The sequence below is a fragment of the Bicyclus anynana genome, chromosome 14 (assembly GCF_947172395.1).
Source record: "Bicyclus anynana chromosome 14, ilBicAnyn1.1, whole genome shotgun sequence".
NCBI classification, from domain to species: Eukaryota; Metazoa; Arthropoda; class Insecta; order Lepidoptera; family Nymphalidae; genus Bicyclus; species Bicyclus anynana.
The window spans coordinates 10,985,223-10,998,465 of NC_069096.1; the positions used below are offsets into that span (position 1 = coordinate 10,985,223).

Below are 13,243 nucleotides of genomic sequence, written 5' to 3' on the forward strand. Positions count from 1 at the left end.
ACTGGACCGATTTGAAAAATTCTTTCACTGTTGGGAAGTTGGGAAGTAACACTATCCGCGGGTGCTACAGGCTATATTTTATACCCGTATTCTTACGGGGAAAAAAACACGTGGCGTCTGCTAGTCTAGACTTAAATGATTCTATTTCTATTCCAATATGGGGTCTACCCTTCTGGACTTCAAATTGGTCAAACGACGATCTCCGTGGCGTGTGTGCGGCGGTGTGGTCCTGAGTTCGATCTCCGGGCTAATTGAGGAGTTACCACGATTTAGCGTTCCAGCTCGATGTCGTGTAGAAACCAAAAGGAGTGTGAATTTTCATCCTACTTCCGTTAGCAAGTTAGTTAGGTTCCATCTTAGATTGCATCATCACCTACCATCAGGTGATATTGTAGTCAAGAGCTAACTTATAAATAATAATAAAAAAAACATAAACCAGTACGTACGTCGTACCTATAAATAAAATGGAAGTGTCTATCTGTGATTTCAAAGTAACCGTGTTTTATCAAGTGCTTATAGTTATTTACACACAAAATCAAACAATTTTAAAAAAATTGCCGGACGTAATAGGTACACTGAAATGGGTAAGCCCATTTTAACAGGACTTTCACTGAAAGATAGATGAGGTTATTAGAGAACATCATATCGTAGGTTTTTATCCGGGAAAAATCCATGGTTTCCGCGTGATTAGTGAAAAACTGAATTTCAGGCGGACGAAGTCGCCTGGTATACGAATACACGAATAATATATGCCTTCTACTCTTTAGAAGATGACTAAAATATAAGACTTAAAACAAGCTACAAATATTTCGCTTGTAACTTTCCATTAATATAGTTTTGAGGGTAGTAACTAATTCATCATATTTTGTGCACAGCGCATTTGTTTCATTAGCGGAGTTGAATTATTATTTGTAACTGCATAATGTTGCGTATTTACGAAGTACAAATTTTAGCTACGTCGTGCAGGCAGGATTAATGTATAAATTACTCATAATACAAATTAAAAAGTGCTTTGAAGTCTTATGTGATCATATTAAGTAATTTTAATAAACATGTATATCGATTCCTCTCACTTATTTATAAGATAAATAAGGTAGGTACGATTATACGTACTAATAGACCGGACGGACTTTGACAAACTAAATAGTGTCCTAACATAGGCAAATCTGTTTTTTCATGAAAACTTCGCTACCGGGCTCAAATTTTGTCCTACACACCTAAATAATACGTATACTCAAAATTTCATCTTTTTTTTTATTCTTTACAAGTTAGCCCTTGACTACAATCTCACCTGATGGTAAGTGATGATGCAGTCTAAGATGGAAACGGGCTAACTCGTTAGGAGGAGGATGAAAATCCACACTCCTTTCGGTTTCTACACGACATCATACCGGAACGCTAAATCGCTTGGCGGTACGTCTTTGCCGGTAGGGTTGTAACTAGCCACGGCCGAAGCCTCCCACCAGCTAGACCTGGACCAATTAAGAAAATCTCAATCTGCCCAGCCGGGGATCGAACCCAGGACCTCCGTTTTGTAAATCCACCGCGCATACCACTGCGCCACGGAGGCCGTCAAAAAACTAAAAAATCTAACGAAAAAAAGCGGAAAGTAAGAAATAAGAAGCGAGGGAATAAACATGTAGACTTATTTATTTATAACTATGTATATCAATACAACTATACTATACAACAAATTCGTTGGTTTAAATTTTCTTTTTATAGTACTGATATTAGGTGAGAAACATATAACAGAATATCATCTTCTATCAGGGCAACGAACATGATCTCAAATGATCTTCGTTCTCAACCAGATACATAGGTGTTAATAATTGTCTGCCAGTAATATTACCGGCAATCATTCAAACCAAAACAACAATAGGTTAGTCTGCATGGATGGAGAAATAAGTTTGGCGGTAGCACTTATTCGGACAAATTTCATCCCATACTGATTTTAGTAAACTGTGTCAAATGTTACTCCTATTTTAAATCTCCTACTTGCTCATTTACTGAATTAAAAATCGTTGAAAATAAATCTATACTAATATTATAAAGCTGAAGAGTTTGTTTGTTTGGTTGAACGCGCTAATATCAGGAACTACTAGTCCGATTTGAAAAAAAAAATCAGTGTTAGATAGCCCATTTATCGAGGAAGGTTATAAGCTATATATTATTCCCATATTCCAATGGGAACGGGAACCACGGGGGTAAAACCGTGCGGCGTCAGCTAGTTATACTATAAGGCAATCCAGACAATAAGAAATTTTATACTTTGTAATGATCCATTGATTAGTAGTAGTATGGTAATACGCGTTCAAGAAAATGTAATATTTCGAGGGTGGTTACTGAAAAAGTCTACGTTCAGTATTGGCGCGACCGTTCGATGTGTACGCTGATGGAGTCGTGTAGACCTGTGTACATGTGTGCAGTTGTTTGTGTCGGCTTATAAAAATCACGCCCCGTGACATCCAGATCATTCTTTGCCTATTTGGTGCCGCTTGAAGAACTCGTGAACACGCTGAAAATTTTCAAATAAAATGGAAAGCTACCAGTTGAACTACAACAAGATGGAAGACAAGTCTATATTTACGACGGCCAATGATAATTTAGTATCATCTACGACACCAACAGTAAGTAACATTACTACTAATATTACATATTTAGGGGTTTTACCTAACCATATTTTATATTATAGATTATAGATATATAGATATGTTACGTGCCTACAAAATCGCCGCAAAAAGTGATCCGAATTTAGCTACACCACTGAGCGCACACATAATCAATTTTGTGTTTACTTATATTATATATTTAAGTATATATAGTTTTTACGCTTCCTGAACACGACATTATAGACAATATATGGGTGTTATTCGTTAAAATAACTTTCGTTGATTAATAAGCGAAAGCACATTTATCCGCCCCAGTTTTTATGCCTATTATAAAATGCCTATCTCTATTATAAAATATCGTAGGTTTTACCTATATAATTTTCTGGGTGGCATACCGTTTAGATAAATCGTTTTTTCGTGGAGAATACCTAGGTACACAAAATGGTTGCTCTTGGTGGCCATTTTGCCATGCGGTTCTGTTTTACTTTCAGCATTACCGAGTCAATGATGTATATATAAAAAAATTGTTACTATTGTGTATTTTGTGTTTGATTTTATTCAAGTATCAAGACTTACACAAAATGGTTGTTCTTGGCAGCCATTTTGCCATGCAGTTCTGTTAAACTTTCAGCATTGCCGAGGCCATGATGTAGATATATAAAAATCGTGACTATTGTGTATTTTGTGTTTGATTTTATTCAAGTAACAGGACTTGTACAAAATGGTTGCTCTTGGCAGCTATTTTGCCATGCGGTTCTGTTATACTTTCAGCATTACCGAGGCAATGATGTTTAATATATTTCCACGTGGTTGTAACCTATACAAAATGCGCTGCGCTGCCGTCGTATGGCATTCCACTGTATCTTCGGATACATTGTACATTATAAAATGTTTAATGGTTAAATAGTTTATGTAGGGGTTTATCTTTTTTTAATCTAAACTTTTGGTTAACAACTATCAAAAGTTTAAAAAAATACCTAAGCCATTACAATTATTAATATTTTATGTCTTTGTTAGTTACAAAACTAATCCCTTAAACATGCAGAAATATGTTTTTTTTTAAATATTATAACGATTTTATATAAATTTAATTAATTTTGATGACCTCGTTATTGTATCGTTAATGATAGGTACAAGTCGGGAGGAGTAGTTCCTCAACAATTGTTACTAACCAGCTGTTCTTAAATTTGCTCCCTGGAACCTGGACGTGCCTGGACTATCAACTTCAATGATTTATTTTCAAAATTCCTTATTTATGTTAAAAGTTAATGTTATCAAAATGCTGAACCCTATAATTAATTATGACTGGTTTTAGAAATTGTATTTTTTGCCTTGCTGATAAGTCTCTAAAATATTTTTTTCTTAATGTTTCATTTGTTTATTTATTTACGTACACTTTCAACATAGATACATGTGTACATATAGATACATGCACAAATAGATAATGTTTATAAATATCTAACATATATATGCACACAACCTCATATTTTTAGGAGGTTTACGTTTTCAAGTTTTTTTAAACATTTATTAGTAGAAGATCAGTATTAGAAACGAACTTCACCCATCTGTTGGATGAATTGATTTTTTATCAAAGTACGTTAAAAATATGTTGCGAGGTTACCTCATAAAGTATATTTAGTTTTATGATAAGTATAGATATAGATTTTGCCAGATTTTTAAAAATGACCAATATTCCCCTCCAACTAGTAGGGAAAGACTGTATGTATTGGTACGACAATAGCCCAACGGGGCGGGGATTAAACCACCACCCCTCAGTGATGAGTCCGATCGCTTTACCGTTGAGCTATTGAGGCTCAGAACATTGTTTTAATGATGTTAAATATTTTAACAGGAAAGCTTCGCGCCGTCTGACAATAGAGGCACCATCAAGGGCCACAGCAGCGTGTTCTCCCCGCTCGCTCAGCCGTTCCAGAGCCGCATGTCTGGATTAGTGGGGATGGTGGCGCCGCAGGAGCCCCGCGTGGCCGATGTTGGTATGGCTTTTGTATAAAATGCTCTTTTATTATGCCATCAATACGACCGACAATTTTTTTTTTAATTTATTTTACGGCCTTGGATACAAGTCCTTATAGGCCCTGCTTTAAATGCAAATATTACAATTTTTGTTTTTTTTTATTGAGAAAGAATACAATAAGGAACTCAAACTTAACCTAATAACTATACAAATCATGCCCGCGTGGAATGGTGGCAAGAATACTGGCTGCATTTCCGCGCTGGACAGCCAGGCTGATCCTTTGCGCAAAAAATGAGCCAGCCCTTCTGTCACCAGTCGAGGCAACAAGCCGCGGTGAAATGATACGGAATTTTTTTTAAATAATACAAGCATTTAAAATTATCGTCATCGTCGTCTAAATATAAATTTATTACTGTATTTCACAATTTTTCTATTGTGTTATTAATGAAATCTAAAACAGGCTTATAAAATAAATGGTTCCTCAAGAAGTCTTTAATGTGGCGGGGATCACAAACGACAATGCTTTCCAGGCAACACAAACACAAACTACATAGCGTATTCGCCGGCGAAGACGAGGTCCCCGATATCTAACGTCACCCGGACGTGGGTTTTCTAACTCACGATCTTGGGGGCCCGGACTGATTCACTCAGGCCAAGGTTATCCCTTCCCGAGGACCGAGTCTCATAGGAGACGCCCTTAGAGAGCCGTTCCGTTCCGTTCCGTTTCTTTCAGCCTTCGGGCATAGGCGTATATAGCGGGAAATTCTATGATGGACGCCAAAATACAAAATAGAGCCTGTCCGACTGTAAGGCTATACTGGACCAATAAAGTAGATTTTTTTCTTTATAGTTTTTTTTTTTAGGCTCCCTTAAACTGTCCCAATACGTACAAAAACTCTTGGTAAATATTGTTCAATAAATGACTTCATATTTTTAGCACCTACAAGCACTGGATTGGAAGATGCTCTGGCAAATTTTCGCATCGGCAGCTCTGAAACACATAGTACGAGCCTGTATGATGAGCCCGTGGAACAGAATAACCACAACTATTTTATGGGTAAGAAACAAAATCTAACTTATTCCATAGAAATGTACTATTTTTGTATTATTTTTGACGACCTTCGTGGCGCAGTGGTATGCGCGGTGGATTTACAAGACAGAGGTCCTGGGTTCAATTACCGGCTGAGCCGATTGAGGTTTTCTTAATTGGTCCAGGTCTGGCTGGTGAAAGGCTTCGGCCGTGGCTAGTTACCACCCTACCGACAAAGCCGTACCGCCAAACGATTTAACGTTCCGGTACGATGTCGTGTACAAACCGAAACTGGTGTGGATTTTCCTCCTAACAAGTTAGCCCGTTTCCACCTTAGATTTCATCATCACATCAGGTGAGATTGTAGTCCACAAGACACATAATCATCTTCATCCTTTCTTTTATGTTTTGTAGAGGTTTGTTTTGATACCTCCTTTAAACGTATACTTTTTTCTTTTCTCTTGTTCCTCTTTTCGCGACTTTTATCTTTTAAAGTTTCTTTATTAGGTGCCGACATTTTATACTCTAGACATGTTACGTGCCTACAAAATCACCGCAAAAAGTGATCCGAATTTAGTTTACTCCATTGAGTTTTGTGTTTACTTACATTTTAAATGGTAAGTATCGAGGATGATTTTTCTGGAGACTCCATCAGGAAAATCATCCTCGATACTTAGGTAACTTTCTTTTTATCTTTTTATGATTTTGGCTTGGCTCCAAACATTGACGCATTTTAAGGTCATGTTTTATTATAAAACTTTCAGCGAACAAAGATAATATATTGTCCCCAGTAAAATTTATGACTGTGTCGGGAAATAAATCAACGTTTTCATTTTCATTAGGTTGCAGGTCTGAGACTAGTGAATCGACTCCTGTGAACATTTGGAATGAAACTTCTTCTATAAAGAGCAACGATAATAATATGTTTGACAGCTTTGAATTTTTCTTAAAAAGTAAGTGCCGTATTTTTTTTTATTAGATACCTATTTATACTTAGCCCCCATTCGCACGAGAATTCTTCTAACTGGCGCTAAAAAAGCGTCCAAATACAACGAATGCATTCCCAAGTATATGTTCACACGACAGCGTTTTTTAAACACGACGCTTTTTTTCGAGCTTTTTTTTTTTGGTTTTTTTAATTTTGGGCGTTAGAAAAGAAATAGGCCGATTGAGGTTTTCTTAATTGGTCCAGTTCTGGCAGGTGGGAGGCTTCGGCCGTGGCTAGTTACCACCCTACCGACAAAGACGTACCGCCAAGCGATTTAACGTTCCGTTACGATGTCGTGTAGAAACCGAAAGGAGTGTGGATTTTCATCCTCCTCCTAACAAGTTAGTCCGCTTCCATCTTAGACTGCATCATCACTTACCATCAGGTGAGATTGTAGTCAAGGGCTTACTTGTAAAGAATAAAAAAAAGAAAAAAAACTGAATTTGATATAATGACAGACGCTTATGTTTAAATGAATCCGTAATTAATGAAGAATTAAGTAGAGATAGGTAATATCAAATAATATGTATATCTTCATAGACTAGGCGCATTGAGGTATAGTATCCATAATGCGAGAGCCGCTTTATATTTATGGTTTTCAACTCAGACAAGCTATGATGAGAATGAGATTACGATTCTGCATGTTGCCATGGTTAGTTTGTAGGTTAGGTGAGTTATAGGGTAGGCGGGTTAGGAGTAGATTAGGTAGGGTACCTAGTGTAAAGTAGGGGCTGGGTAGGGTAAGTAAGTGCACATCTCAAAGCGAACCTTGACCGGTTTTTGTTTATCTATATATCGTGTTAGTTACACGTTATTTATAACTCGTTCTAGCTTATAACTAGGAGACGGACATATGATACTTAGGGATAGGGTAGGGGTAGGGTTTCACGCGGACGAAGTCACGGGCGTCCGCTAGTATCTTTTAAAAATAATGTGATTCAAGAATACTGTACTCTGCACGTTACAATAATATATACGAGCAGTATTTAACACCACCTCTCGTTTGTTAGCGTTGTCTTCAGCCAACACGTATGCGTCGATGCTGACTCGAGAGCAGCTGTCGGTGCTGCAGGCGATCCGCCCCAGTTTGCTTTTTGAATTCCTGCAGGAAGTCGCAAGAGTGCGCAATGACAAGCGCATGCAACGAGCGCTACCGCATGTAAGTACCGTTCATCACGATATCTCGAAAACCGCTAAATTTTTATTATTTAAAAAAAAAAAATACAATCGGATCTCTAAATCGAAAAATATTGGTAAACCCCCATACAAAATTTACCTACCTACCTACCTACTTATGATTTAATGACGTCGTAGGTGCATAATGATTGTTAGATTTATATAGGCGGTCAAACAAAATTACTAATATCTTTGTTATTTGTGCGTTTATGTTTATAGTTCACTTATTGAAAAAAGTCACATTTTATGTAAGGAAACTAAAACTGTATGAATTTTCATCTGATAACGATAAAAGATTTTTATATGTAAATCTTTGTAATAGATCTTTGCTTTTTATATGTAAATTAGTTAACATTGACCTTATTTAGCCGAATGTATCATAAAAATCAATACTACAGCCTTTCCTGATGAGTACTGTTTATCAACAAAGGAATTAGAAATGAAGGTAGAAAACGCATGTCATTTCACAACTTATTTATTTTAAATTATATATCGTTTGTTTATAAAACGTTATATAAAATATATTAACCATATCTAATTGTTCTTATCTTATTAATCAAATTTATTTTCATTTATGTAAGAACAAGTTAGTAGGAAAAACCTATGTATCTTAGTGCGGGCACTTACCGGACACTGTGGACTCAATAGACACATGTTCAATCTTAAACTCCGGGACACAGATCTGTGCAGACTCTGCCTAGAGGCAGAGGAAACACCTATGCACATCTTATGCAATTGCCCAGCTCTAATACATAAACGCAACCTCCACTTAGGGCATTACACAATGGATCCAGAGGAGGTGAAACACATCCCAGCCAAGAAACTGCTGCTGTACCTGGCAGCAACCAGTATTGGAGGGGATATCTAGTCAGTGGCGATCACAATAGATCGGTAACGGTCAACGTGATACAGGACCTCAAGAGACCTGCAGAGTCGCGACATCAAGAAGAAGAAGAAGAAGAAGAAGAACAAGTTAATTATAACTGTTATTAGGAGTGAAATGACTAGAGATTTATACCCTAATTTCTAATTTGTTTGTAAATAGTACTCATCAAGAAAGGCTGTAAGTATAGTTGTCATCCCAATTGTCACGACAGGAATGCGCGTTCTGCAAGAACAACGGCGAGAACGAGGAGAAGTACGCATCGCATGCGTTGAAAGATTGGCGTGGACGCGTGCAGTGCCCCGTGCTGCGCGCCTTCCGCTGCCCGCGCTGCGGCGCCACCGGCGACTACGCGCACACCATCAAGTACTGCCAGCTCAACCAGAACGGTGAGGGAAACGCCAGCCACACACGATCAAGTTTACCCTTAAGTCTGCAACGCGCGTAGCCAGTGTAACTTTACTGGGTTATGCCACACATCGCAGGATATTGTCCTGACGGTTAAGAGTGTGCAATATGTAATTTGGTGGTTACAGATTCTGGAAAAGTTAGGAGCCTGATATTTGGGTAAATGATATTTCAAAGTGTTAGCTTCGTTATGACTATACAAAATACACAATCTGTAAAACTTTTCTCGATAGTTTATTTTTTTGAAAAATACATGTATTGCTCACATTTTGCTTTCAATCTCAGGAAAAGCAAAGTTATTTTCTTAAATTTTTGTTTTGTATAGAAAATTAGGTATATATCTTGAACATTGATCACTTTGTTTTTCGTTATGTTGTTTAATTTACTTGCAATTAGGTAAAAATGGTTTTGGCGCCACGTCATAAAATTTGCGTCGCGCGTCAATCGCTTCGTGCTTTTCACTCACGTGAAAGTCATAATTCGGCGTCTCGTTTGCGCTTCAAATTTTATCCATATCGTACCGACGCGCTGCGCGCTTAATAGAACAAATTGTTTGGCATAATTCTTTAATAAAGCGTTTTTCTTTCTTTCTTTCTGAAAAAAATCGAAACCACACCAATAACTCAACGACTTGATCGTCATGTCGTCAGTTGCGGGCGCATGCGTCTTGCAGACTTGACTGTGAATTTAATTGTAAGTGTCTTATGTTAGTTAAATTATTGCCCTGTGCTGCTAAAGTAGTGTGAAAGCAACCTTAACATTTCTGTTTGGTATATTCTTTTAAGTAGTGTACCTACGTTTTTTATTAATTAGGCAAAGAGTCTTTCTCTTTGGGAGTTAGATTAAATAAATTTAATTAAAAAAAATAGTCATTTAATACTCACCTGGCGCAATTTTACTAGGCAACCTATTTGCAGCTAGGCAACCCATTTGCAGCTAGGCAACCTATTTTCAGCTAGGCAACCCATTTGCAGTGTGTCAGTGTGAATATTTTCCATCATTTATTTCTTATCCTAATTAAATAACAGACGAAGGTATATATTCCTTATGCCAGATCTGGTACTATATTAGTTACTTTGGTAATATTATGGTTTGTTTTCAGGCTTGGACCGTCGCCGCTTTTCTTCCAGTTCGTTCGTGATAGGCAACGGCTCCAGGGTGTCGGCACCCACCACTCCGGTACAGTCGCCGTCGGCTAATTCGTCTTTCAGCAACTCATCATACTGGTCTAATTTTAGCATTAACTAAACTGGCTAAGAGCCCGTTCACACAATATGGTCTCCGTTTTCCTAGTCCGTTTTATCGGATAAGTTTTTTTTCATCGATGGCGCATGGAGTTGTATAAGCGACTTCACATATAGTATACAATATTCGGTATACAGTTTAAAAAAACGGTCCGGTAAATGAAGACATTCCGTTTTGTCATCGAATAATGGATGAAAAATACGTATCCGTCAAGTTTCCGTATAATTTTACCGGATAGACACGACAACGTGTGGCCTGTGGCCTAATTCAATATAGTTTGGTCTTTATTATCAACCTATAATTGAAGTGGACAAAAAGTGTCGTCTACATAGGTACTATTATGATATCTACCGTAAGCACCGGATGATATTTGTAATTTTTATCTTATATAAATCTGTACAAGGTGTCATAGTATATGGATGACATTTTTTCAATTGATTTGTTTTTTATATGTTGTTGAAAATCAGTAATGACGGATACGTTGAACGTAGACGGTGCCTATGTATGAACAAAGCATAGCTTTTTGTTGGATCCGATATAATGGGTACACGGAGACTAGTGTGAACGCACTCTTAAATGTATTAGGCTGGACCAATCAAGCCAATTCAAAATCGCTAAGCTTGATTTCACTTTTTTATTTATAAACTCTCCGTTTACAAATATGACTAGGTATTATTGAAAAAAAAGACATATTTCAAGCTTGACGATTTGAATTTACCGACCATATATAGTTATCTGGCCTAAAAATATAATTAGGTAGGGGCTACACAGATTTGCGATGAAAGCTTTTTCATAGTGTGGGGATAGTGGGATATTGGCGCAGTGGTATGCGCGATGAATATACAAGACGGAGGTCCTGGATTCGATTCCCAGCTGGGCTGATTAAGGTTTTCTTAATTGGCTGGTGCGAGGCTTCGACCGTGTTTAGTTACTCTACCGGCAAAGACGTATCACCAAGCGATTTAGCGTTCCAATACGATGTCGTGTAGAAACCGAAAGGGGTGTGAAATTTTCATCCTCCTATCAAGTTCGCCCGCTTCCCTCTTAGATTGCATCATCACTTACCCTCAGGTGAGATTGTAGTCAACGGCTTACTTGTAATTAATAAAAAATCTTTTTATTGCTATTATTAAGAACTTAATAAAATTTCGGAACTTTATAGTGATGGTATAGGTTAATCATCAAAAACACCCACACATTTCGGAGGCCTGTGTAATGGTCAAGTACCCTACCTAATTGAAATTTTAGTCCTTCTTTATTTCTTATTTTTTTTTTCATTTTAGAATTTGAACTATTAGTGTTATTCATATTAATTTATTATAAAAGTCGGCTAAAACTCAGAACGGAACAGAACGGAAAATCAGGCGCAGTACCGTCTACGGTTGACTAGGATTATCATTTGACGCTCTGTAGGATTTGGCGCCTGGAGCGACTGCTCCGTTCGCCGTATGGACGGGCCGGCTCTGCTCATGACTAAGGGCCCCGTGTGGGTTCGAAACTAGTCGGGCCTACTCCGACGTTGTATCACATGAGTTTTGGCCGCGTTTTATAATAAATTAATATTTTTTTTTAGTAGGATTAGTATCTATAAGGAAACGAGTTATTGTTTTACAATAACCCGTAAGTATAGAAGTTCTATAGAGCTCATAAGTATCTTTATAGTAAAAAAGGACTGTATCCACAAAAGTCGGAACGTCAAAATGTAAGTTAGTAGCCTTACCCATCTCTTGGTAGGTAGTTCGTTTATTTTTATAATTAATAAAATTAATAAGTTGCTTCCAGGAAATAGGTACAATATTTTAACTTTATTTTGTAATTTGACACTCATAACTACAAGAACGTGTCATTTTTCAGATGATGGAAAACCATTTATTTGTACTATGTATTCTATATAAATAGCTACCCCGACCTCTTCAAAATAAATAAATAATTTGGACAATATACCTACCACCCACTGGAAAACGCTTCACATTTTGCAGTTGCGGGAAAACCAGAAAGCACAACTAAGTACCTATATGTTTGTTCGAAAATAAAATATTGATTATATATAATATATACCTATATATAATTAAATATATTCTATGGATCCGATCGACAACTTGATCACGTGACCTGTCGATAATGTGCCATTCCCATACATATTTTCGTTTTCGTAAGCGTTAGCGTTTGTAGAAAGAGAATGGACGTACCATATGGCTACAGGCCCAGGTAATAATACTTAACTGACAATGTGACCCTTTTAGGATTAGGGTTCGGGTTAGTGACTGACACAAATTAGTGATACTGTACCTTCTGGTTGCAACTTATCTAGTGTGTATGACGTATGCTATGTTATTATCATTTTGTACTGCTATTTAATATTCGGATCGTCCATTGGGCAAAACAAGTTTATATTACTACTGTAATTATAAGTAGAATTGTAAACCGAGCTACATTTAGTTGTAGGGACTTATCGGTACATATTGAAGTATGCGGGCCATACTTTATTTGTTATAGGTAATTGGTCTAAAATCAACTAATCCGGATGATACGTGTATTAATTTTCGTTGGTTATTTTAAATACTTTCTTATTCGCCATTTTTAACAAAATAATTTGTAATATTTCTCAATAAACTGTATTTATATTTGAAATCAAAATTGTTCAATACAATTTAATGTTAATAGTTGAATCAATTGATAAATAAATACATTGAAATTTCATAATTACCGCCATAATGCAATAAATTGCCACATTAATAAATTATTAACATTTTAGCAGCCGATTTACCATATAAAATATTTTCTTTATTTTTATTTAACTCGGACTTATATCATTTTTGGTGTAGGGTATTTTATTAAGTTTAAACTATCATTATTTTTTTTTCTAATAAAACTAAGCATCACAAAATATGTTTTTTATTGTATCCAATTTCCTTACCTTTTATATTTA

The 13,243-nt window shown here is 36.7% G+C and overlaps 1 protein-coding gene across 1 annotated transcript; it reads left to right on the top strand.

Annotated features, from left to right (window-relative positions):
- Positions 1 to 2,464: 2,464 nt before the first annotated feature.
- Positions 2,465 to 12,677, top strand: LOC112043557 (uncharacterized). Its single transcript, XM_024079030.2, has 7 exons — positions 2,465 to 2,627; positions 4,462 to 4,603; positions 5,522 to 5,641; positions 6,457 to 6,567; positions 7,613 to 7,761; positions 8,876 to 9,050; positions 10,172 to 12,677. Exons 1-7 carry the CDS (start codon positions 2,535 to 2,537, stop codon positions 10,315 to 10,317), a joined length of 936 nt encoding a protein of 311 aa, XP_023934798.1. The 5' UTR covers positions 2,465 to 2,534; the 3' UTR covers positions 10,318 to 12,677.
- Positions 12,678 to 13,243: the final 566 nt, after the last annotated feature.